This window comes from Tursiops truncatus, chromosome 18 (assembly GCF_011762595.2).
Source record: "Tursiops truncatus isolate mTurTru1 chromosome 18, mTurTru1.mat.Y, whole genome shotgun sequence".
Lineage (NCBI taxonomy): Eukaryota > Metazoa > Chordata > Mammalia > Artiodactyla > Delphinidae > Tursiops > Tursiops truncatus.
This window is the reverse complement of record NC_047051.1, coordinates 15,553,754-15,580,990: the sequence shown is the minus strand read 5'-3', so window position 1 is coordinate 15,580,990 and position 27,237 is coordinate 15,553,754. Positions and strand designations below refer to the sequence as shown.

The 27,237-nt window shown below is 40.8% G+C and overlaps 2 protein-coding genes across 23 annotated transcripts in view; both read right to left on the bottom strand.

The window, feature by feature from the left end:
• The window catches only part of NEK5 (NIMA related kinase 5), a 56,243-nt gene extending 36,169 nt beyond the window's left edge, over positions 1 to 20,074 (bottom strand). For 10 of the 13 annotated variants that reach the window (XM_073795117.1, XM_073795115.1, XM_073795122.1 and 7 more), the window contains exons 1-4: positions 17,998 to 18,947; positions 15,902 to 16,040; positions 10,265 to 10,361; positions 597 to 694 (exon numbers count right to left, since the gene is read on the bottom strand). In XM_073795117.1, coding sequence (XP_073651218.1) covers positions 597 to 694; positions 10,265 to 10,361; positions 15,902 to 16,018 — 312 coding nt within the window. In that variant the 5' untranslated portion in view covers positions 16,019 to 16,040; positions 17,998 to 18,947. Of the gene's footprint in view, positions 1 to 277; positions 349 to 596; positions 695 to 10,264; positions 10,362 to 15,901; positions 16,041 to 17,997; positions 19,032 to 19,933 lie in introns of those variants that run through there. The other 3 variants (XM_033843806.2, XM_073795113.1, XM_033843812.2) reach the window with 3 other exon arrangements.
• NEK3 (NIMA related kinase 3) overlaps positions 19,091 to 27,237 on the bottom strand; it is a 26,711-nt gene continuing 18,564 nt past the window's right edge. For 5 of the 10 annotated variants that reach the window (XM_073795127.1, XM_073795128.1, XM_019936666.3 and 2 more), the window contains 6 exons: positions 25,330 to 25,432; positions 24,349 to 24,465; positions 24,209 to 24,247; positions 23,953 to 24,087; positions 22,154 to 22,280; positions 19,091 to 21,501 (listed from right to left, as the gene is read on the bottom strand). In XM_073795127.1, coding sequence (XP_073651228.1) covers positions 21,420 to 21,501; positions 22,154 to 22,280; positions 23,953 to 24,087; positions 24,209 to 24,247; positions 24,349 to 24,465; positions 25,330 to 25,432 — 603 coding nt within the window. In that variant the 3' untranslated portion in view covers positions 19,091 to 21,419. Of the gene's footprint in view, positions 21,502 to 22,153; positions 22,896 to 23,952; positions 24,088 to 24,208; positions 24,248 to 24,348; positions 24,466 to 25,329; positions 25,433 to 27,237 lie in introns of all 10 variants that reach the window. The other 5 variants (XR_012327634.1, XR_012327633.1, XM_073795129.1 and 2 more) reach the window with 5 other exon arrangements.

The following is a 27,237-nucleotide window of genomic DNA, read 5'->3' as shown; positions in this document are numbered from 1 at the left end:
AGTCCCCACCCCACACACCTGTCTCCTTCACGAGTACAACTCCCAAGAGGGTATCAAAGGGAGGTCAGAGAATAGAAGAAAAATGTGTTTGTGCAAAGAGACAATGAGACCTGAGGCCATTATTCTTCACCTTTTCTCTCCTCTCTCTTAATAGCGAATGAAGCTACATAGCCATTGCTAAGAAGAGCGTCTATCCTCCCTAGCAAAGTGGGATAGCTATTTTAAAACAGAGTACCCAACGATAAAAGGAAGAAAAGTGAAGCTATAAATACATCACATTTTAAATGGCTGAGGAACATCCACATTCACTTTTTTTTTTCCGCCATGAAGGTTCATCTCAGAGGCATCCTACGTGAGATTGTCCAAAAATCAGACACGGTTCTTTCTGAAGCAAAGTTCACTCTCAAAAAGAGATTCAATTTAAGTTCAATTGCAAACATGTCCTAGGCTAGACCTGTCAAGAATACTGATCCATTATTTTATAGTTTGTATTTCTCTTCCACAAAGCATGCTTCATATAAACAGTCTATTACTTATGACATTATCAATTTAATCCCCCAATATAAATTAAAAGGCAAATTAGAAGAGTTTTTTACCTGATCTTCACTAAGTAACACTCCCCGTTGTTTTTTGATCCTTTTCATGAGATCCCCTCCATCACAGTACTCCATCACAATAAACAGCCTGTTGTTCTCTATAAGAAAAGGCATCACTCAGTGCTGGATGGGTTTCAAATATTTACTAATTATTTGCCTTTAAGTTCTAGAAGGTGGAGAATATAGCAGAAAAATGCAGTGCATAATAGTTTAAAACTCTGGCTGTAGAATCGAGATGGACTGGGCTCTAATCCCACTTCACCACTTAAATTTCTTAGCTCTGTGACTCTGGGCAAGTTATTTTAATTTCTCTGTGCCTCGTTATTTCATCTGTAAGATGGAGATAATAATATAGAAACTCCTCTTGGGATTGTTTTATCTTTCCTCATTTAATCTTTTCAATGGTTTTTAATCCATGTCACATACTTAGAACAATACCTGCACATAATGAGAGTTCAATAAATGAGAGCAATTATTTTTAATACATTCCTGCAGGAGATTGGAAATCTGCTATAAAAAAGCAGCTGTGAATCTTTTTCAGCACCTCAGGAAGAATTAATACACCCTTGAATTTGGGCATAAACTTTTATTTATATGGGGCTTATTCAACCATGTTGTTGAGTACAGTAGACACGCTTCTAACTGACCTCTGCCTGACCTACTCACTAGATTGAAGGGCACTCTTCATGACCACTGTCCGCTCAAGGTTACCCTGGTGGCTTCTGGACTCATCTATGCCCAGGTACCTCTGCTCCCACTGATTCTTACCAAGATCATTGTGTTCATTCCCTAATTTGTTTATGCCAATTATACTTGCTATTGTAATTATTACATCAACTGATGAAAGATGAATGGGAAAAGGAAGATGTGATTATTTCTACAAAAACTACATTGAATCCTGTGGATGACTCAGTAAAAGTGAGTAGCTAAAAAAAGAAAAAAAAGTCACTGACCTAAATGTTGGGTGGAAGCAGTGGAAAATAACGGGGAAGCTTTCATAAGACTGGGCACAGAGAGTACCTGTAAATTCTTACTCCAGTCTAAAGAAAAGAAATTGGAAATTATAAATTGGGGGTGGGGGGAGCCCTATGTACGAAAGAAGATTCCGAACTCCAATCAGTGGACTCACAATCAAAGACAAGGCCTTGGTCTTACGTCAGAAGTTTGGCAAATGATTTTGTATTTATAGATTAAAATAAGTTTGTATGACTTCCTGCTTAATCAGCTTTTTTCTTTAACCAAACAACTACCAGATGGGTTCTTGTTAGAATAAGGGCTTCTACTAACTTGTTTGTCTCTCCCACTAGTTTGCGGGTTCCCTGAAGACAGACTCCATACTTAGTACTTTTGTATTCCCTGTACCTGGCACATGGAAGGGGCTTAATAAAGGTTTGTAGAGTGGTTTCATAAAAACATCTAAGGAACACAAAATGATCGCACAAAAGCAGGCTTATCAGCAAGTGTTAATCTTTCTAGTATTTTGCCCTGTAATTATTAAGTATTCATTCAACGTCAGAATCTCTTGCCAAATATCTATCATTTGCTACCTCTTTCTTCCAAGTAGCTTAAGCCAACTTTATTATTTTTTTTAACATCTTTATTGGAGTATAATTGCTTTACAATGGTGTGTTAGTTTCTGCTGTATAACAAAGTGAATCAGCTATACGTATACATATATCCCCATATCCCCTCCCTCTTGCATCTCCCTCCCACCCTCCCTATCCCACCCCTCTAGGTGGTCACAAAGCACGGAGCTCATCTCCCTGTGCTATGCGGCTGCTTCCCACTAGCTATCTATTTTACGTTTGGTAGTGTATATATGTCCATGCCACTCTCTCACTTCATCCCAGCTTACCCTTCCCCCTCCCCGTGTCCTCAAGTCCATTCTCTCTGTCTGCATCTTTATTCCTATCCTGCCCCTAGGTTCATCAGAACCATTTTTTTTTTTTTAGATTCCATATATATGTGTTAGCATACGGTATTTGTTTTTCTCTTTCTGACATCACTCTGTATGACAGACTCTAGGTCCATCCACCTCACTACAAATAACTCAATTTCGTTTCTTTTTATGGCTGAGTAATATTCCATTGTATATATATGCTGCATCTTCTTTATCCATTCATCTGCTGATGGACACTTAGGTTGGCTTAAGCCAACTTTAAAGGCGCTATCGGTAACCTGACAGCACCTGCCCTCGGTTGCTTCTCATTCACAAACTGAGTGCTTCTTTCACAGAACACTTCCATTTGTCCACCTCCCCTCTTAAAGGGACAGATCCGTTCACTCATCAACAAACTTTTATGGAAGACATGCTAAGGAACGCTGTGCTAGGAATAAAAAGCAAATAAGCTATCCTTCCTGAATAAGGAGGTGACAGTCTAGACGGGGCATCAGTCAATATACGTGAGAAGAGTTACAACAGAAGTCTGCACACACACAGGCAGAGAGAACAAGAGGCCATGAAGGAAAGACCGGAGAGTCCAAGAAGGGTTTTGTTTTTTGTTTGTTTGTTTTGTTGGGTTTTTAAAATTTTTTACTGGAGTATAGTTCATTTACAATGTTGTGTTAGTTTCAGGTGTACAGCAAGGTGAATCAGTTATACATATACATATATCCACTCTTTTTTAGATTCTTTTCCTATATAGGCCATTACAGAGTACTGAGTACAGTTCCCTGTGCTATATAGTAGGTCCTTATTGGTTATCTATTTTATATATAGTAGTGTGTATATGTCAATCCCAATCTCCCAGTTTGTCTTTCCCCTCTCTTTCCCTCTCGGTAACCATAAGTTTGTTTTCTACATCTGTGACTCTATTTCTGTTTTGTAAATAAGTTAATTTATACCATTATTTTAGATTCCACATATGAGAGATATCATATGATATTTGTCTTTCTCTGTCTGACTTACTTCACTTAGTATGATAATCTCTAGGTCCATCCATGTTGCTGCAAATGGCATTATTTCATTCTTTTTTATGGCTGAGTAATATTCCATTGTATATATGTACCATATCTTCTTTAACCACTCCTTTGTCAATGGATATTTAGGTTGCTTCCATGTCCTGGCTATTGTAAACAGTGCTGCAATGAACATTGGGGTGCATGTATCTTTTCAAATTATGGTTTTCTCTGGATATATGCCCAGGAGTGGGATTGCTAGATCATATGGTAGCTGTACCAGTAAGGAACTTCCATACTGTTCTCCACAGTGGCTGCACTGATTTACACATTCCCACCAACAGTGTAGGAGGGTTCCCTTTTCTCCACACCCTCTCCAGCATTTAGCTTGTAAATTTTTTATGATGGCCATTCTGACTGGTGTGAGGTGATACCTCATTGTAGTTTTGATTTGCAATTCTCTAATAATTAGTGATGTTGAGCATATTTTCATGTGCTTTTTGGCCATTTGTATGTCTTCTCTGGAGGAATGTCTATTTAGATCTTCTGCCCATTTTTTGATTGGGTTGTTTTTTTGATATTGAGCTACATGAGCTGTTTGTATATTTTGGAGATTAATCCCTTGTCAGTCGCTTCATTTGCAAATACTATCTCCCATTCTGAGGACTGTCTTTTCATTTTGTTTAGGGTTTCCTTTGCTGTGCAAAAGCTTTTACGTTTAATTAGGTCCCATTTGTTTATTTTTGTTTTTATTTTCATTACTCTAGGAAGTGGATCAAAAAAGATCTTGCTGTGATTTATGTCATAGACTGTTCTGCCTATGTTTTCCTCTACGAGTTTTATAGTGTCTGGCCTTACATTAGGTCTTTAATCCATTTTGAGTTTATTTTTATGTATGGTGTTAGGGAGTGTTCTAATTTCATTCTTTTACACGTAGCTGTCCAGTTTTCCCAAGTACCACTTATTGAAGAGAGTGTCTTTTCTCCATTGTATATTATTGCAGGAAGGGTTACCCTGATTACCTAGAGATCAGTTGCTTTCAGGAATGTATTACTTTTGGGAGAATTAATACTTGTCTTAGCTCAGTCATTGAAAGGGCTGCCACAGCAATGAAGGGATGGCAATTTCAAAACCATGGGGAAATCAAAGGAAGGAAACTAAGCGAAAAGGGTTCCATTTTCCTTCCCTTCCACCAGGATCTAACTCACTCAGCCTCACACGGGCTTTCAGTGGAAGAAATTCACTGACTGATGCAGGATTAATCATGGCCGAACCATCTTGAAGGAACTATTCAGGTCGATGAGCATCATTTGGCTCTAAATCTGCTTTTTTTCCCACTAGCCATTGTTAATTTCATATTTAATGGGGTTAGAACTGCTGGGAAAGGTCATTTGTGCTCTCAAATTTTCCACCTGTTTAAAAAAATTAAGCACTTTAGGAAGGGGAAAAGGCATAAGAAACAATCCTTGTTCTCACAGAACTTCCAATCTCACCGAGGGAAATAAAGAATATACGCTAACGTTATAACACAGCTTATTACAAATGCCACACAAGTGAAACGGTCAGTAAGAGTTCAGAAGTGCTCAGAGCAGAGGCGAGAGAGATCACTTTATTTTTTTTATATTTAGTTTTAATTACATTTTTCAGGTTGGGGTAGCCACGCCACGCGGCTTGCAGAATCTTAGCTCCCCGACCAGGGATCCAACCCGCGCCCCCTGCAATGTAGTGGAAGCACAGAGCCTTAACCACTGGACCCCCCGGGAAGTCCCAGAGAGAGATCACTTTAGGTTTGGGGGTGGGATTTGTGTTTAGTCTTCAGCATGTATAATATTTTAAAATGCAGAAAGGAGAAAAAAAGAATACTCCAAAAAGGAAGTGCACGGCACCCTCTAGGGCAGGAGTTTCTGGAGCTATAAAGCTCATGGGTCACTGACCTTTCAAAACTATTAGAGGGCACTAACTTCAGGCTTGCAACCTTTGTCTTGCCAAATTCCAACACTTAAAGAACAATTATTATAATTAATTTATTCTAAAATGCCCTTTTAAAAAATCAGGATTATGTCTTACAGACATTGGCATCTTCCAATTGGTGACTGTGGGCCCAGCAGTCTTGATGTCGTCACGGCCTCATTAATTTTTGTTTTGTTTTGTTTTTCGGGGGGGGGGTGAAGTAGAAAAGAATAGCTTTATTGCTTTGCCAGGCAAAGGGAGACACACCAGGCTTCTGCCTCAAGCAACCACGTGTCCCCAGCCTCATTCATTTTTAGACTATCTTAACCAATTTAATCTGCTCATATTTCCCTTTTAATGAACATACAAGAGTAATAGAAAGCAAAACTCTGTTTAAACAAGTCTAAAAGAGCTCTTTTAATACATATAAAATAAAAAGTGTGATATGAAAGTATAGTGTCATAGTCTCATGGGCAGTATCTTTCCTTTTCATCAGCACATAATAATGTATCTTACAACCAATGGCCTCTAGATTTGATGGAACGAGGTATCATCCAGTATCACCATCATTCCACAAAAATAAAAGCCTTTTAGTGCTGAACCCAGGAGGAACACGGGCTCAGCACAAAGAATAAAAATATCTCCTGCTATGCCCCCTTGCTCACTGCACTGCACCCACAGTGGCTTCTGCCACAGGTGTGAGATTCTGCCCTGCTTACCAGCCTGTGACTATTGTCGTGGATGCTGGCAGAAGACACGAGATTCCTGGGCCAGAGACAAAGGACTTTATTACTCTTGGCAAAAGCAGCTGTCAGAGCTTCATGTTAGCACTCGTTCTATGTCTCCCAAATCCACAGAGCCTAGATGGACAACTGCGCACGCAGTGGCTACATTACAGGAGAGGAACACTGCACTTGAGGAATCGACTGCTTTTACAGTGAGCAGTAAACAAGCCAGCTTTCGGTCAGGGCTTGGCATTCTTGGCATATCCAGCAAAAACATGCAGAGGTGCTCAGGGCCAATAGCAGATGGCCTTTCCCCAAAGCCTCCTGGCTAGTCCTTTAACACGTCAGCCCTTTGCAGTGGCTCTTCTCCTTGCCTGGAAAGCTCTTCTCCAGATGTTAGCAGGACTCCTCAGTCTGTGCTCAAATGTCACCTTCACAGCAAGGCCTGTCCTGACCGCCCTATTTACAATGCTTCCCTCCACTCCTGCCTCCCCCTATTTTATTATCCCACAGCACTTATCAACTTCTAACCTGCATATACTGTACTTATTAATTATGTTTACATTTATTGTCTGTCTCTCCCCACATTCTACCCCTGGAATGTAAACTCCACAGTTGTAGAGCAGGCAGAATTCTCAGATGGCACGAACGCGCACACACTGTGAACTCTCTCCCCTTGAGCGAGAGTGTAACCTGTAAATATGGGATATCACTCCCATGATTATGTTACATAGCAAAGGGGATGTGCTGATACAATTAAAGTTACTAAACAGCTGACTCTGAGTTAATAGAAAGAGATTATACACCTAATCACAAGAGCCACTTAAATCTGGGTCTGGAAATCAGAAACAGAAGTGAGAGGTTCCAGCTGGAGAGGGCCTATTGAAGGGGCCACATGCCAGCGAAGGGCGGTTGGTCTCTAGAAACAGAGAATCACCCCCAGTTAACAGCCAGCAAGAAAGCAGACACCTCAGTCCTACAGTTGCAGTAAATGAAACCTGCCAACAACCGGAATAAGCCTGGAAGAGAACCCGGCCTCAGATGAGGTTGCAGACACAGCTGACATCTTGATTTCAACTATGTGAAACCCTGTGCAGAGAATCCACCTAAGCCCAGCCCGGGCTTCCAATCTAGAGGAATTGGGAGAGGATAAGTGGGTGCCTGTTTAAGCCATTAAATTCGTGTTCACTGGTTATACAGCAACAGAAAACAGCAGTGCAGGGATTTGGGCCTATTTTACCTAGACCATGCCTAGCAAATTATAGGTACTTGATAAAAATTTACTGAAGGAATTTAAGTGGAATTAATTTAGCCTTAGGAAAATCTTACTACATTCTCTTATTTTTCTCATGTTGCTTCAAACTTATGAAAACTTCTACTTTCTATAGACAAACAACTAATGAACGAGAGCCAGGGTTCTTCTGTTCCGAGGTGAGCTGTTTGAGGGTAAACGAAGGCTTTCCCCCAACTCTCTAGAGTCAGGTGTTGCAAGGACCTCTGAGGCTTTCAGATAAGCTCAGTGTTTCAAGTCCCAACAACCTGCCAGGCAAACTCAAAGCCGTCACAACAGCTCCAGTTTTCCCAAACACAGACGTGCTCTAGTTAAGCAAAGGAAAAGGCTGTCGTAAGAAAGTTTAAGCTTACAACATAAACGAAGTCAGTGAAGGTTATTTCTGCTGTAAAAAATGACCTCTAATTTGATAATGGTATCCAGCGTAAACCATCCTCAAATATCCATTTTGCACGGTGTAAAGACATACTCCAGGGACTTCCCTGTCGGTCCGGTGGTTAAGACTCTGTGCTTCCACTGCAGGGGGCACGGGTTCGACCCCTGGTTGGGGAACTAAGATTCTGCATGCCAGGGGTCCCCAACCCCGGGGCCATGGACCACTAGCAGTCCGTGGCCTGTTAGGAACCGGGTCACGTGGCAGAAGGTGAGTGGAGGAAGAGTGAGCGAAGCTTCATCCGTATTTACAGCCACTCCCCATCGCTTGCAGTACTGCCTGAGCTCCGCCTCCTGTCAGCATTATGGTGAGTTGTTTAACTATTTCATTACATATTACAATGTAATAATAATAGAGATAAAGTGCACAATAAATGGAATGCACTTGAATCATCCCAAAACCATCCACCCACCCCACCCCCGGTCCGTGGAAAAACTGTCTTCCACGAAACTGGTCCCTGGTGCCAAAAAGGTTGGGGACTGCTGCTGCATGCAGTGGGGTGTGGCCCAAAAAATTAATTAATCAATTAAAAAAAAAAGACATACTCTACTCTCCTAAATGGCCCAGTCTAGGCACTCATTCAGCAAACGTGTATGAGCACCTACTGTGTGCTACATGCTGAGGAGCAAGTGGTAAGCAAAAGAATTTGTTATGTTTACTGTCTTAAAGGGAGACAAATATTAGACAGTTCCTAATGGCGTATATGAACATACACACACAGTACAAAAGTGCTGGCGAGATCGGTACAGGGGGCTGTAACTTGAATTGGGATCTCAGAGAAGGCCTGACGATGAGCAGGACTTACGAGTCACAGGGAGTCACAATCATAACCCACAGAATGAGGAAAAGGAAGACTGTCTAATGGCGTCGCTGTTAGGAATCAATGAACAGGAATGCAAGGCACCTTATTCAGCGGCTGCCCCTTAGAAGTTGCTCGGTACAACTAAATTCCCGGCTCACATGTACTCTCAGCTCCCAGAAAGACCTTGGAGGTGTCCCGAGAGCTCTTTTAAGGAATGTACCCAGTTTTAACTTGCAAGAAACATAGAGAGCTATTTTGAATGCAGTGGTTTTAATTTGCAAGAAACACAGTGCCCTGCACAGTGTAAAAGCTCAAAAGATAGCTTTTAAAATTTATTTACTGATTTTTACACCCCTGGTGGTGCTTGAAGATATCTAGGCAACATTCCTGCTCCATGAACTAATTCTGACCTGTGAATTCAAGCACCCCCAGTGCTGGGTGCTGGGATGGGGATGCCCCATGGTGAACTGGGGACACAGACAGCCCTGTCACAGCCTTTTAAACACCTGACGTGCTGTATATGTGTTTATTGTCTGTCTCTTCCCACTACAATGTAAGAGCCACGAGGACAGGAATTTGTGCCTGTTGTGTTTGTTCACTGCTGTATTCCTGGCGCCTAGAAAAATGCATCAGCGTAAGCACTCGATCAATACTTAACTGAATGAATGACCAACGCTCCTTTTATGGTGTTTTTAGTGGGCTTTTTGTTTTTTAACCTTTGGAGTCAAGTGATAGAGGCAGCAGAAATGTTGTATTCAGGCACACAGAGAAGGGAATTGAGGCCTTAAAGTTTTTCCCCTCTATTCTGGCCATTTGCTTGGCTGCCTCTCTGTAGGAGAATTGTACAGCCCTCCCCGTTGCCCCGGGACATGCAAGGACTCACAGAGGCAGAGTGCACCCTCCCCCACCATCACCCCGTTCCCGGAGCTGGTTGCGGCTGCTTTGCACCCCGAACGTGAGCACATAAGGAAAGTAAGAAACATGCCACATCCTAGCAGGGATCTGAGAGTGAGGGTGTGGTGGGCTCTGTGTCCTGCTCTTTCCTCTGGCTCAGGAAAACAGCTCCATATGTGCTCTGCTCCTTCAGGCTGGACCCCAGACTTAAAGACTCCTCCTGGGTGTTCCCTGGCAGTGCAGTGGTTAGGACCCGGCGCTTTCACTGCCGGGATCCCACAAGCCATGAGGCACGGCCAAAAATAATAATAATAATAAATTAAAAAAGTAAAGACCCCGCCCAACCGTAGCCAACATGTAATGTGAGTGAGACACAGATGGTATTCTTGTAGGTCACTGAAATTTCTTACTGCAGCAAAGCTAATACACCCATCGTTAACTATCTGAGGGAGTGAGAATTAAAGGCAGGTGGGCAAACTTGAGAAAATTTAGGAAAGCTGCCTACAAAAACTCACCAGAGAATAAAGATGATGTCTCAAATTACAACTTAAGTAAATGGGAAAATGAGTCCAGTTACAAAAATTAATTTATACACACTTCTCAGGAACTATGTTATACAGAAGTCTACATGCCCACACTTTATTAAAATACTTTAAGAAAATGAGAAAGTCAAACCTTGAAATGAACTGAAGAAGGTTACAATGTTGGGATGTTTCATCTTCGCCAGAAGAATGACTTCTTTTTCTGAAGCTTCTTTTTCTTGGATGGGCATCTAAATTATATTAAGAGACAGAGTTGTCTGTAAAGATAATTCGCTTTCAAGGAATGCTTTTTACTCACTGTCATCGAAAATTCTCCAGGATTTCACTGGCTTTTAATAGCACTTCTGCAACAGATCTCTCAACGGCAGGAAATGACATTTCTAGAATTAGAGTGTCCTATGTCTAGTCAATGGTTTGTCAGTGACCATCAGAAACAAGAAAATAAGTATTTCTGGTGAAGTTCTGCTGTATTAAAATCTCTGCTGGATTGGTGTACTGTGTCAACTATTTAGTCATCTGGAGGAAAGTTATTTAAATATTTATCTTTCAGCAACAAAGGAATTTGTAAAAAAAAAAAAAAAAAAATGCAACGTTCCAGCAGCAATCACTGCTGAGAAGAAACAAATGAAATCTAAAAAAAGTAAAATGTCATATATCACATAAATCAGACCAGTAAAGTTCTATGTTAAGATTACTACGTTTTTCGTTTTCAAATAAAATGTCTCTCGTGACTTCATTTTAGATTTGATGTATTTTCTTTTCTTTTTAAAAAACTAATTTGCTTTTATTATTGCTTTTCCTTCCAGTTTTATTGAGATATAATTGACATACAGCAGTGTATACGTTTAACATGTACAGCATATAATTTGACTCACCATGAAATGATCATCACAATAAGTTTAGTGAACATCCGTCATCTCATATAGATACAAAATTAAAGAAATAGAAAAAACATTTTTTCCTTGTGATGAGAACTCTTAGGATTTACTCAACAACCTTCATGTATAACATCAGCAGTGTTAATTCTATTTATCATGTTGTATGTTACATCCCTAGTATTTATTTATCTTGTAACGGGAAGTCTGTACTTTTTGACCACCTTCAACCAGTTCTCCCTTCCCATACTACCCGCCCATGGTAACCACAATTCTGATCTTTTTTTCTGAGTTTGTTTTTGAAGTAAAATTCAAAAACTACAACACTATGTCATTTTCCATCACACAACACAGTGATTTAAAATTTATGTGCATTTTAAAGTGATCACCAAGATAAGTCTAGTTACCATCTGTCACCATACAAAGATATTAAGTATTGACTATATTCCCCACACTGTGCATTTCCTACCCATAACTCATTTATTTTGCAACTGGAGGCTTGTACCCCTTAATCTGCCTTACCTATTTCTCTCCTCCCCTCACTCCCTGATGTATTTCCTTATTATTCTATTTATCATCTATGGACAATATTGTTCAAATGTTTTGGAGCCATTGGCAATGGCCACACCTCATTTCTACCTTTTCTTCCTCATTCTTGACGCTTTGTCATTTCTACACTGACTTCTGGCCCGGCTGCCCCACCCTTCTGGCCTCCATGGGTCACTGGTCCTCTCCACAGTTCCCTCTGTAATGATCTTCAACATTTGGCCCACAGGTAATGTGTGAGTTCCCAAATTTTTCATCCTCATTTAAATTTGAAAATTTTTTTAAAAATTACTATTCTCCATCCCAGCTTTACTGCCTCCTAGCTATGTATCTTTCAGTAAATTATTTAAATCTTCTAAGCTTCAGTATCTTTCCCCCCACTTTAAATTGCATAATTGGTACATATGAGTTTCAAAACTCATATGTAATACTCATATGAAATACGCTACCAGGATAGACTTAGCTACTTAACTACTTTAATTTATAACTACTGTTTTTTTCAAAAGACTATGATAAACGAAATCGAAAGGCAAATGCAGGGGACACGGGTTCGTGTCCCGGTCTGGGAAGATCCCGCGTGCCGCGGAGCGGCTGGGCCCGTGAGCCATGGCGGCTGAGCCTGTGCGTCCAGAGCCTGTGCGTCCGGAGCCTGTGCTCCGCAACGGGATAGGCCACAACAGTGAGAGGTCCGCGTACCAAAAAAAAAAAAAAAAAAAAAAAAAAAAACCTATGGAGTTTACAGAGAAAGAGAGGTTACTTAGATCTGGAAGTTTCTACAAGGTGTACTGAGTCTCAGCCCTGAACAAGTGGGATCTTGATGCTTGGATGGGCAGGCAAAGACCTTTTGGGAAGAAAGAGCCCCTCGGGTGAGCACAGAGGCTGCGGTGCAAAGGATTTGCATGTGGCAAAAAGGAAGAGTATGTGAGGGGAGGTTGAAAATGGAACTTGGGAACAAATCAGAGAGGGGTGTCAAAACTAATCTGAAGAGTGAAATGATATAAAAGTACAAGGCAAAAATTACTCATAATCCCACACTCCACCTCGATAATGATGTAGTAAGTAGGTCTTTCCTATATGTATGGGCAGATATGTGTGGGAATATACATACTTATATAGAGAGATAATGCATATATTTTTACAAAGATTGCATCATTCTACACGTACTATTTTCTTAATTAGCAAAAGTTATGATACTTCTCATGTCAATACTTTGACTACAACATGATTTTGATGAACAGCTTAGTCTTTCACAAATTACTTAACCAATCCCCAACTGTTGGACATTCAGGTTGTTTGCTGACTGTCTGCACATTTCTGGGTATTTCCTTGGAATACAATCCCAGAAGGAGAACTACCAGATCCTAGGATGCATACATTTTTTTTTCTTTTCTTTTTCAAGATGAAGATAGCTTTTTCTGCTTATACAAATAATACAATTCTTAATTTTAAAAACATAATATATGCTTCATATTAAAAATTCTGACCACGCAGAAAGAAATGATAGAGGTGAAATCCCACCAATCAGCAATAACCACTGTTAATGTTGTGTGTGCGTGTGTGTGTGTGAGACATTAACAGTACATACATATATATACATAACTTTTTGTGGCCTGATTTTTTTTCATCTTTACAACGTATTTCGGACCTTACTCCTCGTCAATGATACAAACAGGGCATGGATCCTTCTAAGGCTTTGATACGTATTGATAAATTTCCCTCAGGGTAATTTACCTTCCTATCAGCAGAGCAAGAGAGTGCCCGCTTCCTCCACTTTTATATTCTTTTCAATCCTTTCCAATTGTATCAGCAAAAAGTGATATAAAATCAATAGATTTATTTTACTTTCCTTAGTTTTCTAACGAGTTTGAAATTTGTATATGATGACTTCTTCAGTTATAATTGTTTTTCTTTTTAAGATTTATAAAAGGCTAGCACAGGGATTCCCTGGCAGTCCAGTGGTTAGGACTCCGTGCTCTCACTACCAAGGGCCTGGGTTTGATCCCTGCTGGAGGAACTGAGGTCCCACATGCTGCACCGCGTGGCCAAAAAAAAGCTAGCACACTTTAGTCAACACTTGCAAGTATTTGGGGCATTCTGTCAGTTTTCTTTCCATTTATTCATGATGGTTTTCCGTCACTCAGAAGTTTTATATTTTAGTGTAGTCAAAGATGACGACGCATCTAGCCATCTTTTCCTCTATGACTTCTGTCCCAGTGAAGGTTTGGGAGCCTGGGGGGAGAATTCCCAAGATTTTGTTACATGAGAGCTGGAGCCATGAGAAAGGTACTAAAGTGATCCAAGTAACCCAGGCCACTGACAAAAGGAATGAAACAAATTCAAGGGAGAGAAAGAGTCAACCGCATTTAGCAAGTAATTGGATGGGGAGAGAGAAAAAATTCACCGATGACCCCAAGGTTTTGAGCCTGGATATCATAAAAATACTGGTGTCATTAACACAGAGCAGCACAGAGTGGGTGACCTGGATCTGCTTAGAAAAGTGAGAAATTTCTACTTTGGGGTACAATTGTGTAAGCTAGCTTCCAAGATGGTCTTCAACACCCCTCACTCTGAATTCTTAATGCCCAGAAACTGTGAGATAATAAGTGTCTATTATTTAAGCCACGAAGTTTGGGGTAATATGTTACACAGCAGTAGATTACTCACACAGATACTACTTGAAGATATCTAGCTGGCTAATGAAATGCACAACTAGGGCTCTGGAAGATACCAAGGCTGGACAGAGTTTTAAGAGTGATCTGTTTAGTGGTAAAGATTGAGGGGAGGTGACTGTCAGGTAACAGTACACAGAAAGAGAGTTGGCAAAGGATAGGTGGTCGGGGACATACGTAGGGTGAGGAGACAGACAGGCCGGAGAAAGAGCAGTCAGATAAACAAAAGAGAGTAAGGAGAATAAGGTCGTGGAAGGAAGCCCTCACAGGCCACTAGACTAAGAGGACATTAGCAGACATAGGTGGTGGATCCATGAAAAGGGACCTGTATTGGTAAATAAAGCATTCGCCCTGAAGCTAATCATCTACACCTGAGTTTTAATGTAAGTTTGGGAAGTCCTTTTATTTTTCCCCAATTTTTTTTTCTTTTTTTTTTTTTTTTTGGCTATGTTGCATGGCTTGTGGGATCTTAGTTCCCCCACTAGGGATTGAACCCAGGCTCCTTCAGTGAAAGCACCCATTCCTAACCACTGAACTGCCAGGGAAGTCCCTATTTTTCCCCAATTTTTAAAAATTATGGTAAAATATATACAACATAAAATTGATACCATTTTAACCATTTTTAAGTGTACAGTTCAGTGGCACTAAGTACATTCGCATAAGTGCAACTTGATTCATCCATTTTGTACCCATTTTGTATGGAAGTTTTTCTGCTCCTCTCACTTATAAATCCTCCAGAAGGTAACCAACGAGACTTGCCTTAACATGTATTCTAGCCCATAACGGACACTGTTATCCCCGTATATCTGAAGCCAACACAGCCACTAGAGAGGGTAACATAAACACAAACCAAGGGAAATTTAGCAAAAATGATTCCTCTTAAATCAAATATATTTAATTATTCTCCAAAACCATTAGACTAACAATAACATAGGGTTTTCCTCCATTCCTTCAATGCATTCAATACATATTTTCGAGCGCCTATTATGTGCCAGGCACTGTTCTGCATGGGGAAGGAGATAGACAAGAAATAAGTGAGCAGAGTAATTCCAGATCATTATAAATGCTACTAAGAAAATAAACCAGGGTGGTGTGATAAGGAGTGACTGAAGTCAGGGAGCTACCTTGGCTAGGATGCTTGGGGAAGGTCTCCTTGTGGAGGGGACCTGAATTTGGAGAGGCAGTCAGAGGAAGCACACGGCAAAACAGAGGAACTAGAGCAACGGAGGAGAGGGTATCTCACAGACATGCCATAGAATAAAAAAAAAAAAAAAAAGATGTTATCACTGTAAGGAGTACCATAGGAGCCAGGACGATAACAGCTTTTTCTCTTTTCCTTTTTTTCTTTCTTTCCTTCTTTAAAAATAAGATCACTGGGGACTACCCTGGCAGTCCAGTGGTTGAGACTCTCTGCTTCCCCAGCAGGGGGCATGGGTTCCATTCCTGGTCGGGGAACTAAGATCCCGTATGCCGCATGGCTCAGCCAAAAATAAAAATAAAATTTAAAAATAAAAATGAAAGTAAGATCCTTGGTTGCTGTTTGGACAATGGACTTGAGCAAACAAAAGTCAACTCACTCATACTTGTAAAAAAAAAGATGTGTTTCCTTGACAAACTGGATTAAAAGCCAGATGAATATACCACTGAAAATGAACAGGAATTTTAACTTTTTAACTTTACCTTTTCAAAATTGATCTCTTTTATAACACAGTGCTTGCTATCTGATTTCCCTTTGGCCAGGTATGCTTTCCCAAAGGCACCTTCCCCAATGGCCTTAATCACATCATATTTATCCATAGTCTCCAATGCATGGAGTTACCTGAAATGAGAGCAATGAAATTTTATTGCACACTTTTCATAAATATGAACAAGTCAGAAAACAGACCACTACAATGTAAGAACTCATTTTGCTAAAACTTTCATTCTAATTTCGCCAAGACTGAATCAAATAACTTTCCTTGCGGCCACAGGTAACAACCAAAGTGAGACAGAGCTTGGTCAGCTCCATGGTCAGACTGGGGCTGCAGCTCAACTTTGATACACCCTAGTGTTGTCATCTCGGGCAAATAACTTAATTCGTAAAACCTCTCTTTTCTAATTTCTGAAATGGAAATAACAATGTTTTTGAAGATTGTTCTGAGAAAGAAAAATATAATATCCCCGTCTGGGCACCTCTAGACAGCAGGAATTGTCCTGCTGGTGTGGTTTTACAGTCCAGCCTTTCTCAGTGGGGCGTTACTGCCCCCTAGGGGAAATTTTTGAAACTTACGGAGTTTTTTTCTGTTCGCTGAGATGGAGAGGCAGGCACGAAGGCTTTCAGAAGCCATTGGGGTCTGAGATACTAAGATTCTGCGATGCTAGAGACGGTCCCGCACAGTATTTTCCAGCGCCCCTACGACCTTAAAAAGTCTCCGTACACATTCATGTGCTTGGAAAAATCCGTTTATAATTATCTGCCGCTAAAACCAAACTATTTTACATCTAAATACAAAGTATATTTTGCACAGTTTTATTTAACACTGAATTTTCGAGGAATGCAACTACATGTAAATCAAGGCTTGCCTGCACCTTGTTCGGAACTTTACCAGGAACTGTTCACCGTTTTGGAAAATCACTCCCCCACTGGCCACGCTGCTCCTGGCAGCTGAGACCTAAAAGTTTGCAGCTGTCCTTATCAGGTGACTCCCTGCTACTTCACTACTTCTTCCAGTGTAGCAGTACCAAGAATTTACAGATTGAAACATAGACTTTATAATAAAGAGAGTCACTGTGGCACTTAGATTCGTCTGTTCAGATTCGGTATGGCAGGAGGGTGTGTAAGGCCAGAGTATACAAGGGCCCCATCCAAGACCTACCCAGTCAGAATCGCCAGTTAAAAGGTCTAACATTCCCTTTGGTGCCCAGGCTCCTTTGATTTGGGTTCGTCACTCTCAGCCCAGGGTCCTGGCTTCTCGAGAGGGGAAGGTGAATTCTCCGGGGGTAGTAAGCGGTGTGGTCCCTTCCTCTCTACCATTTCTTTGGAAACACGGTGCTTGTAACACAACTACACCCTCAATAGCCCGTGGGCAAAAAACGGGCCAGTAATTCCCAGTGGGGTTGTTTCTGAACTGTCTTGGGCAGGTTCTGGCGGCCCAGCACTTGCCTCCGACCACTTGCCACCTCTCTGGAAGCTACGCGGCCGGGCGGCCCTCGGCCAGCCGCCAGCCTCTGGGTCTTTGGGTAAACTGCTCCACTGCATTTCCCCGTTATATTCAATAGTACAGTTAGGGAATCTTGCTGCTTTTTAAAACCTGAGTGAGCAGGCAGGTTACGTTTTTGAGTAATTTGTGTCAGTGCAGGAAGGGGTGACGATTAGGTGGGATAGGGCTGGAAGCCAGCTCCGCAGCCAGGGAAGGCTTGGGGACACTGGAGGGCCGGGTTTTGAGGGAGGCGCTGGCGGAATCGGAACTCGAGGGCACTTGCGCAGGAACTGAGGGACCGCGACGCTCCCGCCCAAGAGGCACCGGTGGGTGGAAGCCCCTAAGTTCCGGAGAAAAAATCCTTCTCCCTTAGAAACACTCTCCGGGAGGCGGCCGGCGGGAAGGTGGCAGAACTCCCGCGGGGGCCAGGAGCTGCGTGCGCCGCGCGTTGCCATGGAGACCGACGCGGCCCGGGACCGGAGACCGCAATTCTGCGGCTCGCGTCTTCCCGGGCGGGGGCTCCACCCTTTCCCCGGGGCTCCCGGAGGCCCTGGAGGCAGCTCCGGGTTCGGACTGAGGGGACCACCCATAGCATACCTGCTCCGCCTGCTCCGCGGGGCCAGAGTAGTATCCCGGGTGGGTCCAGGTTCCAGACGCTTCTGCGCCCGCTGGCGGCCGGGGCGGAGCCGCGCTAGCGAAGGCGGGCGGGGCGCGGGGCCAGAGTGGCGAGAGGACGGGTCCACACAGTCCACCCGGAAGAGGGGTGGGGGCCGGCCGCGGCGTTTGGAGACCTGGCCGCGTCACCTCCGTCACCTTAGGTCGGGACTCCTCTGCTTACACTCGACAAGCATTCCGCTCCCGCTCCCCGTTCTTGCTTACGGTGTACCAGAGGCTTTGCATATATTCTCTTTATGCCTTGCGACAACCGAGTCAGGTAGTAGTGGCCCAGTTTTACAGTTGAGCTGGACTGAGAGTTTCTCGTGCAAGGTCTCAAATACTGTCAAGAGATGGAGACTGGAACGGAGCCCTGCTCTTTTGACCACAGCTGGCGGCCTCCCATGGGGTCCTCTTATAAAACGAGCTACTGCCCAGTGGTCTGCAAACATGCTCTCTCACCATCTCCCCATCGCCCCCTACGCATTCCTCATTCCCACTGCACATCAAGGTGCCGTCAGAAACGTTTCATTACATGTTTCAGCAGTTGAAAGGATGTAATTTCCAGCAATTATAAATATTGACACAAGTAAAACATAACCAATGGAATCTAAATACCACGGCAATTTGAAACCCACCATATCTAGTTTTTTAAAAAGAAAGCTCTCCTTTAAGAATTAGAAAGTTTACATCATTCCTTTCTCTCCTTGAACTCATATCTCCATACGTACTGTTTTTCATGATTCAAAATCTTACCCATCACCCTATCATATCAATGGAAATTAATTTCTATTTTCTAATAGGCTTTTAAAAATTCATTAAAATTACTAGTAGTACACAACTGATCCAAATCACGAACTAATATTTATTAAATATAAAAAGTAACATAGTATTGGAAATTTCTCTCTTAAAGACGTGAATGGGCTTTCCTCTTCTCCCCAATTAGCTCAATTAGTATCCACAGATAACGCTTTTTGCTGGAATAGACAAAGTTCAACATTGAGTCTGTCCATGAAAAATTAATCAATAGTCAATCTAAGACAGAAATGGAGAATTTTATTTGAGCCAACCTGAGGATTATAACCCAGGGGACAGTCTTTCAGAAAGCTCTGAGGATTGTTCCTCCCAAAGCACAATTACATACGTTTTCAAGACAAAAGGTTATATTGTACGTCAAAGTAACATACTGACAGTTTACACAGTCCAGCTAGGTGAGTAGTGGGTCATCGTGACCCCTTACAGGATTAAGAAAGAAACGTTATCCCCTGAGGAGTTACCTTGCTGACGCTGTTTGCGGAGGGGGGATTGTTGTTTTGTGTTTTTTGGTGAGCAGGCATTTCTGTGTCTTCTAAGGGGATCTAGCTAATGTATAATGCACATGCACAATGCACACTAAAAAGGGGTAGTAGTGGTAGAAACCGACAGAGAGAAAATTTTGTTTAAAAAAGATTCTTGTCCTGTCTTAAAAATAATTTTATTTCATCAAACCTCTTTTTTTAATCTCTTTTTCTTTAAAGCTGTAAGTGCTGAAAAACCTTATTTGTGTAAGTAAGAAAATGGAATTGGAAGTCTTGTTAAAAGTGACCCTCAATTCTTGCCTAGTTGTATGTCAAGAATTATATAGTAATCTATCACTAAAATTGGTTTCTAATCATCCGTTAGAATCTCTTGAAATTCTGTTATAAGCAAAACCCTGCAAACCATCTGACTTTCAAAAAAGGATTTGTCATCCCATCAAGATTCATTCAATCTCTCAGTAACTATACATAGTTTCAAGTTCCCTGTGTTGGTTGGTTTGGAAATGTTTCCACCCTGGGGCAGTGCTAAGATTTGAGATGTCTAAGAGGCATCAAATACAGTATTTATGGAAGCCGAGTACCTGGCAATATCCTCTCCACTTGAGAATAGGCTGGATTTAGTGTCTCAGAGTGACTAGAACATGGAAACGTAAAATTAGGAACTTACAGCAGAGACCCCGGCAGACACTGCCTTAGCCAAGAGATCAAGGTTAACAACAGCAGTAATGTCGTGAGGAGATGGCACACCCCTGACAGGATGTACTGGGAAGAGCACTTCACGTCTGTGGTGTTCAAACACTCACGCTCAGTCCCATCATGAGAAAAACATCAGACAATCCCCAATTGAGGGACATCTTACCAAACATCTAACCAGTACGCCTCAAAAATGTCAGGGTTCTGAAAAATAAGGGAAGATGGAGAGACTCAGAGACCAGAGGAGACTAAGGATGACCAAATGTTTTGAGTATAAATAATGGGGGATGGGAGCGGGGGTAGTGAAAGCTATGACAGTTTTTGTATGTTAAGATTTTTTAAAAATGTTTAACTCTTTAAAAGACATACATAGTCCACATTTCAGCAGAACTTTATTAATGATCCTACTGTAGTCTCAACTATTTCCCCCTTTTGTTTATTTGAGCATCGTTCCCTATCCCAGGACAGGCTTATGCTGTTCCCACACTTGCCCCTGTGGGATGCCCTGCGAAGAGCCAGTTGCTTTAGTAAAATAGTCTCCCTTCACTAAAGTATCACAGCATGAAATGACAGGCCTCGGCACATGTGTGTCATGGTAACCCAGACGTGTTGGGGTCCTGCCCGCCATTAGTTCCACAACACTGGTTTCTGCTACTTGCTGTATGGACTTCTCACCTTTGGCCCCATTCCTTTCTCATATACAGGACCACCAACTTCTGACCAGTTCTGTAGCCCACCCCACTCCTCCCATGGCTGATCCTCCGACCTGGGCTCTTTTGTGCATCCTGTGTGGGGCTGTATTTAAGGACAGCTGGTAGTTGGTGATCACTGAAGATGATTGATCACTACCCAGAAATAGGCCTTACTGAAAAATCACACACATTATTATGTTATAATTAAATATATTTAGGTCCTCAAACCTTTAGGAGATATAAAAAGAGCTACATAGAAATAAGCATAAATCATAACAATGGAAATAATAACATTAAGGGCTGCTGTGATGGTCTAAGGTCAGCATCCCTGTGAGGTAAGCATTGTTTTCCTCATTTTGTAGTTGAGGAAATTCGGGCTCAAAGGGGTTAATTTCTCACAGTCACACAAGCAATAGGTGGTAGCATTCAATTTCCATTCTGACCGCAAAGCCCAAACCTCATACCCATTCTGCTGTGCCTTCTCCTCTGAATTCAAAAACTCATAAGAGTTCTAGATTTTTTATACCTTATACTAACCAGGAATAATTTTAAATATTCAGTTTCCCTCTCTTCACTCTGTTTCTAAAGGAAAATACACATCCTGTGAGTTAAGTATTATCCAAATATCAATTCCTCATGTTAAACGTCTCCTCAGTGTGACTAAGGAACATTTCCTTGGGTGTTATCCATCAGACACTCCTTGCCAGCCAGCTCGCTGTCTCAGTTCTGATACCCAGTCAGAGTTGTCATCTTCCTCAAAGTCCCTGTGAAAAAACAATCTGGATATTAAGCCTCCATTTAAGGAGTACAGTTAATATTTGTCGATGGGTTCAAATCAGTACACCACCGTAACAATACCGACATTTTTGAAAACTAAGCTCCATAAGGCAACTGAACAGAGGAAAAAAAATCGTTAGCCTTCCAAAGGATCACTCCTTTCAATGTTTCTACAACTTTTTCAATATAAAAATCTGGCATATTAAAAAATAAGTCCAAGCTAAATGATTATAAACACATGGCTCAGTCAGGAATTCTGTGATAATACCGTAACACCTTACCAATGCTAGACAAAAGATCAAGATATAAGTATTCATTAATGATGTAAAGTAACATAACCAGCTCCTGCTAAACCAGAAATGATTGAAGTACAATTTTTTTTTTTTTTTTTTTGCGGTACGCAGGCCTCTCACTGTTGTGGCCTCTCCCGTTGCGGGGCACAGGCTCCGGACACGCAGGTTCAGTGGCCATGGCTCACGGACCCAGCCGCTCCGCGGCACATGGGATCTTCCCAGATCGGGGCACGAACCTGTGTCCCCTGCATCGGCAGGCAGACTCTCAACCACTGCGCCACCAGGGAAGCCCTAAAGTACAATTTAAATGACATGCACGCACACGCTATCCGGGTATATCACTTACGTATCCTCCTCATCCAGTCCAGGTTCAAGTCTCTCTGGATCCAAAATGACAGAATCATGACTTCCATCAACATCATCGGATGCTTCTGTTTCCTCATACAGGGGGCCTTTCAAGAACCCTTCTGCACCTTCAGAGGAATATTAACAGAAATTATGCCAAGTTAAGCAGTTTTTACTTATTTCGTTCATGTTGCATTAAATTCCTCCAAAGGCTTGTGGGCTAATTGAGGGCAATGCCATGCTCTGTGTTTTTCTGTAGTGTCTCCCTGCATTACTCAGCATGATTCTAGCATAAAACAGGCCCAGTAAGCACCAGTATGGGTATTAAATTTTTAAACAGCACTTTCTTCAAAACTCAGAAAATTATAATTAAAACCCTCAAATATATGAACCCATATTTAAAGCATTAAAAGTTGTCTTTGGACAGCTAGGTAACAGTTCATTTTTTCTCCTTTGAGCTCTCCCCTGCCCCTAAGTTTTCCCAATGGAGGGGAATAAAATTAGGGAATTAAGACCAAATGCATGCTTTTAAATTTTTTTCCAGATAGTAACTACTTTCAGATTTTTGCTTACAAAACGATAACCTAACATGAAAATGTGGGTTCAATCTTTATAAAAGTCCTTTCACAATAGAGCTATGATATATATATATACTTTTATGATATATTTTTAAAATAGTGACTTTCCTGAAATGACAACATCTTCATCAATGGACCAGAAACAAAATCCAGGATCTATAATTGCTAAAACAAAAGTCATAATCATTAACCTTCCTTAACACCTGCCTCCCAATGCACCCACCTCTCCTAAGGACACATAACTGCACACAGATCTATCAGACACGTGGTACATAGCTCTACTATGCTCTGCTTGTGTGTTGGTTTCCCAAATAACCAACTCTTTCAAGGAAGGAATTATGTTTTATTCTTTTTTTTAAATCTTAACCTAGTACATGTTAGGCACTCAATAAATACCGATCAAATCAACAAATACACTAAATCTGCTACAATACATACAGTCAAGGCTTGCCACACCATGGCATAATTTATCTCTCCTTGGCATAATTTATCTTAGATCTTAAACCAAGCAAGACGGCTTTAGTAATTGAATTATCAAAATTAAACACACGTGCACTCACACACACATACCCTTATTTCAGTCCTTTGGCCCAGATTCCTAAGGATAGTATCTTAAAAATTTATGTTGTATAATTTTAGTGAAAATGTCTGTAGAAACGATAAAAAAAAGTCAAATCCTAATTGTTCTTTTTTGTGTGTGTGTTCTACTCAATATAACAGAATCCAAGTACAGAGCCAAAGAAACCTTGAAGTTCCTCAGCGTTTACTAGGATGAAGTCTGAGCTACAGAGTCCCTAAAGCAGGGGTGTATTTGCACGGTAAAAATGGGCCACACTTCAAAGTGATCACATGATTATTAAAAAATAAGCAAACAAATGGGCAAACAGAAGGAATGAAGCTCTATGGGAAATTTTAATTATGGCTTCAGACTGGCTAGAAAAGATTCAAGAAAACCTAAAACTACAATGCTATTAAATATTTCATAACTTTAAGATCAAAGGGTTTCTGGGAGGAGGGAACAGGGAGTTATTATCTAATGGATAGAGTTTCCATTTTGGAAGATGGAATGTGGTGATGACTGCACAATGTGAATGTGCTTAATGCTCCTGAACTGTACACTTAAAAATGGTTAAAATGATAAGTTTTATGTTATGTATATTTTACCACAATTTTTTCAAAACAATCAAAGGGTTTCCACAGTTATGTAACAGACATGAATCACCTGGTCTATATATTGTGTATGTTTGAAATGCCAAGCTGAGGTCAGCATGCTGAAGAATGGTCAACAAGGTCTCAGGAGTCTCTTTGAGCCACTGCTTACGGGTATTATTTTCACTGTACTTTATTACAGAACCACCTAGTTGGGAAAAGATAAAAAATTAGTCCCAAATAAAAAAGATTTTCAGCATATATCTTCAGATCATATTTCAAGCAAAGCTAATTATATTTAACTCTCTACCCAGATCTATTTCACTTGCCTGTATGAGCAGCGCTCTGATGTGTGATAACCAAATATCCTTCACAGAGTGACATTAAAAAAGAAAAGAAAAAACTCTGGCTCATTAAACACCTATTAGACAACGTTCCATAATAACATAATAGAATTCAATCTACTAACCTCTATCGTCCTCTGCCGTTAAACTGGAGGTGAGTAAGGATGCATTTTCCAAAGCTGTAAGAGCTGTACTGGATACATTTTTCTCCCACTGTCGCCTGAGAGGACCTGGTGAACTGGCTTTTAAAGTGTAAAGAACTGCTGAGCTTATTCTTTAATTTATTCATCTATATGCACACAAGTATCTCTCTAAAAGAAAAGTATTTCCTTTCTCTTTCAAACTCAGATCTAACAACACTCTTTCAAGTCTAAGTAGTAAAGGGAATGAAAAAGAAATCCAGATGAAAAGGTAAAGCTAATCATTAAAGTGAATTTTAAAAAATGCTATGTATAGGGGCTTCCCTGGTGGCTCCATGGTTAGGAATCCGCCTGCCAGTGCAGGGGACACGGGTTTGAGCCCTGGTCCAGGAAGATCCAACATGCCACGGAGCGGCTAGGCCCGTGAGCCACAGCTACTGAGCCTGTGCTCTAGAGCACACGAGCCACAACTACTGAGCCCGCGTGCCTAGAGCCCGTGCTCTGCAACAGGAGAGGCCACAACAATGAGAAGCCCGCGCACCACAATGAAGAGTGGCCCCCGCTTGCCACAACTAGAGAAAGCCCGCGTGCAGCAACCAAGACCCAACGCAGCCAAAAATAAATAAATAAATTTATTTTTTAAAAAAATTTTATGTATATACTCACACATTACACAATGTACAAGAATTAAAGGCCCAAGAGGACTTAGGTAGACACTGTGTGCCAGGATTTTTATGGTGGAGAGCACAACAAATACTATTTTTTCTGAAGCCTCTTATTAATAAACATGATTTTCTCTTTTTTTATAGGTAAATAAATTATTCCTATAACACTACTGGATAAGCAAACACAAATCTGCCTATCTACTTGCTTATGAAGCCTACGACCTAGTAAGGTGGAAACTGGTATTCCTTGTATATTCCCCAGTTCTCCACTTATACAATGATTAGAATTTGAATAACTTACCTATCTCTTCTCTGTTTACTCTCCTCAGTGCACTTTCAACTGAATTTTTATTAATGCTTTCTGAGTCAGTGTGGCTACACTTTCCACCTGGTTCTTCCCTTTGCTTTAAAAGAAATTAAAAATAAAGATTAAGTAATGCTTGAATTGCTGCAAAAAAAGGTAAACAAGTAGGCAAAGACAGCTATTTTAACTTTAAATATAGATGGATTAAACATCAATAACCACAGAACCCCATCCATGTAAATTAAGTCATATAATCATATATATGTGTATATTAAAAACCATATATATGAACAGACATATGTATAAATATATGTATATTAATAGTCATATACCTTAATAGCCATTAATATCAGTCACTGCAAATGTGAAAAGGATATATAAAAATGACAGAGATATTTGAGAGGTCTTTATAGAGGAAATGAGCAATGAAAAATTTCTGGGCTTTTCATGCTGGAAATATCAAAATGAAATATTTTATAAAGTTACCATACAGACGGTCCTTGAATTACGATGGTTCGACTTATGATTTTTCGACTTAATGATGGTGTGAAAGTGATACACATTCAGCAGAAACTGTATTTCAAATTTTGAATGTTGCTCTTTTTCCCAGGCTAGTGATATGCCGTATGATACCCTCTGGTGATGCTATGCAGTGGCAGAGAGCCAAAGCTCCCACTTAGCCACGTGATCACAAGAGTAAACAGCCAATACACTTACAACTATTCTGTACGCAGGCAACCACTGATTTTCACTTTGAATTCAGTATTGAATACACTATATGAGATATTCAACACTTTATTATAAAATAAGCTCTGTGTTAGATGATTTTGCCCAACTGGAGGCTAATGGAAATGTTCTGAGCACATGTAAGGTGGTCTGGGCTAAGCTAGGATGTTTGGTAGGTTAGGTGCATTAAATGCATTTTCAACTGGGGGGGATGGGATTTCTATGTCTTGACTGTGGTGCTGGATATATGACTGTATAAAATTACCAAAATTCATCAAACTGCATGCTAAAAATGAGTAAATCCTACTACATATAAATTAGGCCTCAATAAAGCTGGAAATAAACAGATATTACTATGCAAAGAAAAAAGTACAGGGGCAGAATATATTCCATTTGTAGTAACATAATGGGGCATGGTGTTATTTATTTACAACCTAAGGTTCATTCAAAAAATTTACAAGTTTAATTACTAGTACATTCCATAAACAGAATCATTTGTTGTTACTACATCTTTTCCTTTGGGAGTTAAAAGGTTGATTAAAATGATGAAGAAAGAAAAAAATTATCAATAGGACACCAGTTACTGGGTTGGGCGTGGCAAAACTGGGAAGTGGATTTGCTGTTACTATTTATGACTTAACTGTCGCTATCATGTGAAAGGGCACAGCTGCCTGGAGCCAAATGAGACAAACAGGACCTTGAATTCCAGGCTGAAAAATGTCCACTCAATTCGTGGGCTTAATGGGGAGGCACTAAAAGTTTTTGAACAGAAAAATGTCAAGATCAAAATAGTGATCTACATATTATTTAGCCATAAAAAGGAAGGAAATTCTGATACAGGCTATACCATGGATGAACCTTGAAAATATTAAGCTAAGCAGAAGAAGCCAGACACAAAGGGACAAATATTGTGTGATTCCACTTACTTGAAATATCTAGAATAGGCAAATTCATAGAGACAGAAAGCAGAATAGAGGTTACCAGGGGCTGAGGTGGAAGGGAGGGTGGGGAGGAATGGGTAGTTATTGTTTAAGGGTTTCTGTTTGGGGTGATGAAAAATTACATTGTGAATGTAATTAATGCCATTAAATTCTTACAATTCAGCTTAAAAATTGCTGAAGTGATAAATTGTATGTTTTATATATATATATATATATATATATATATATATATATATAT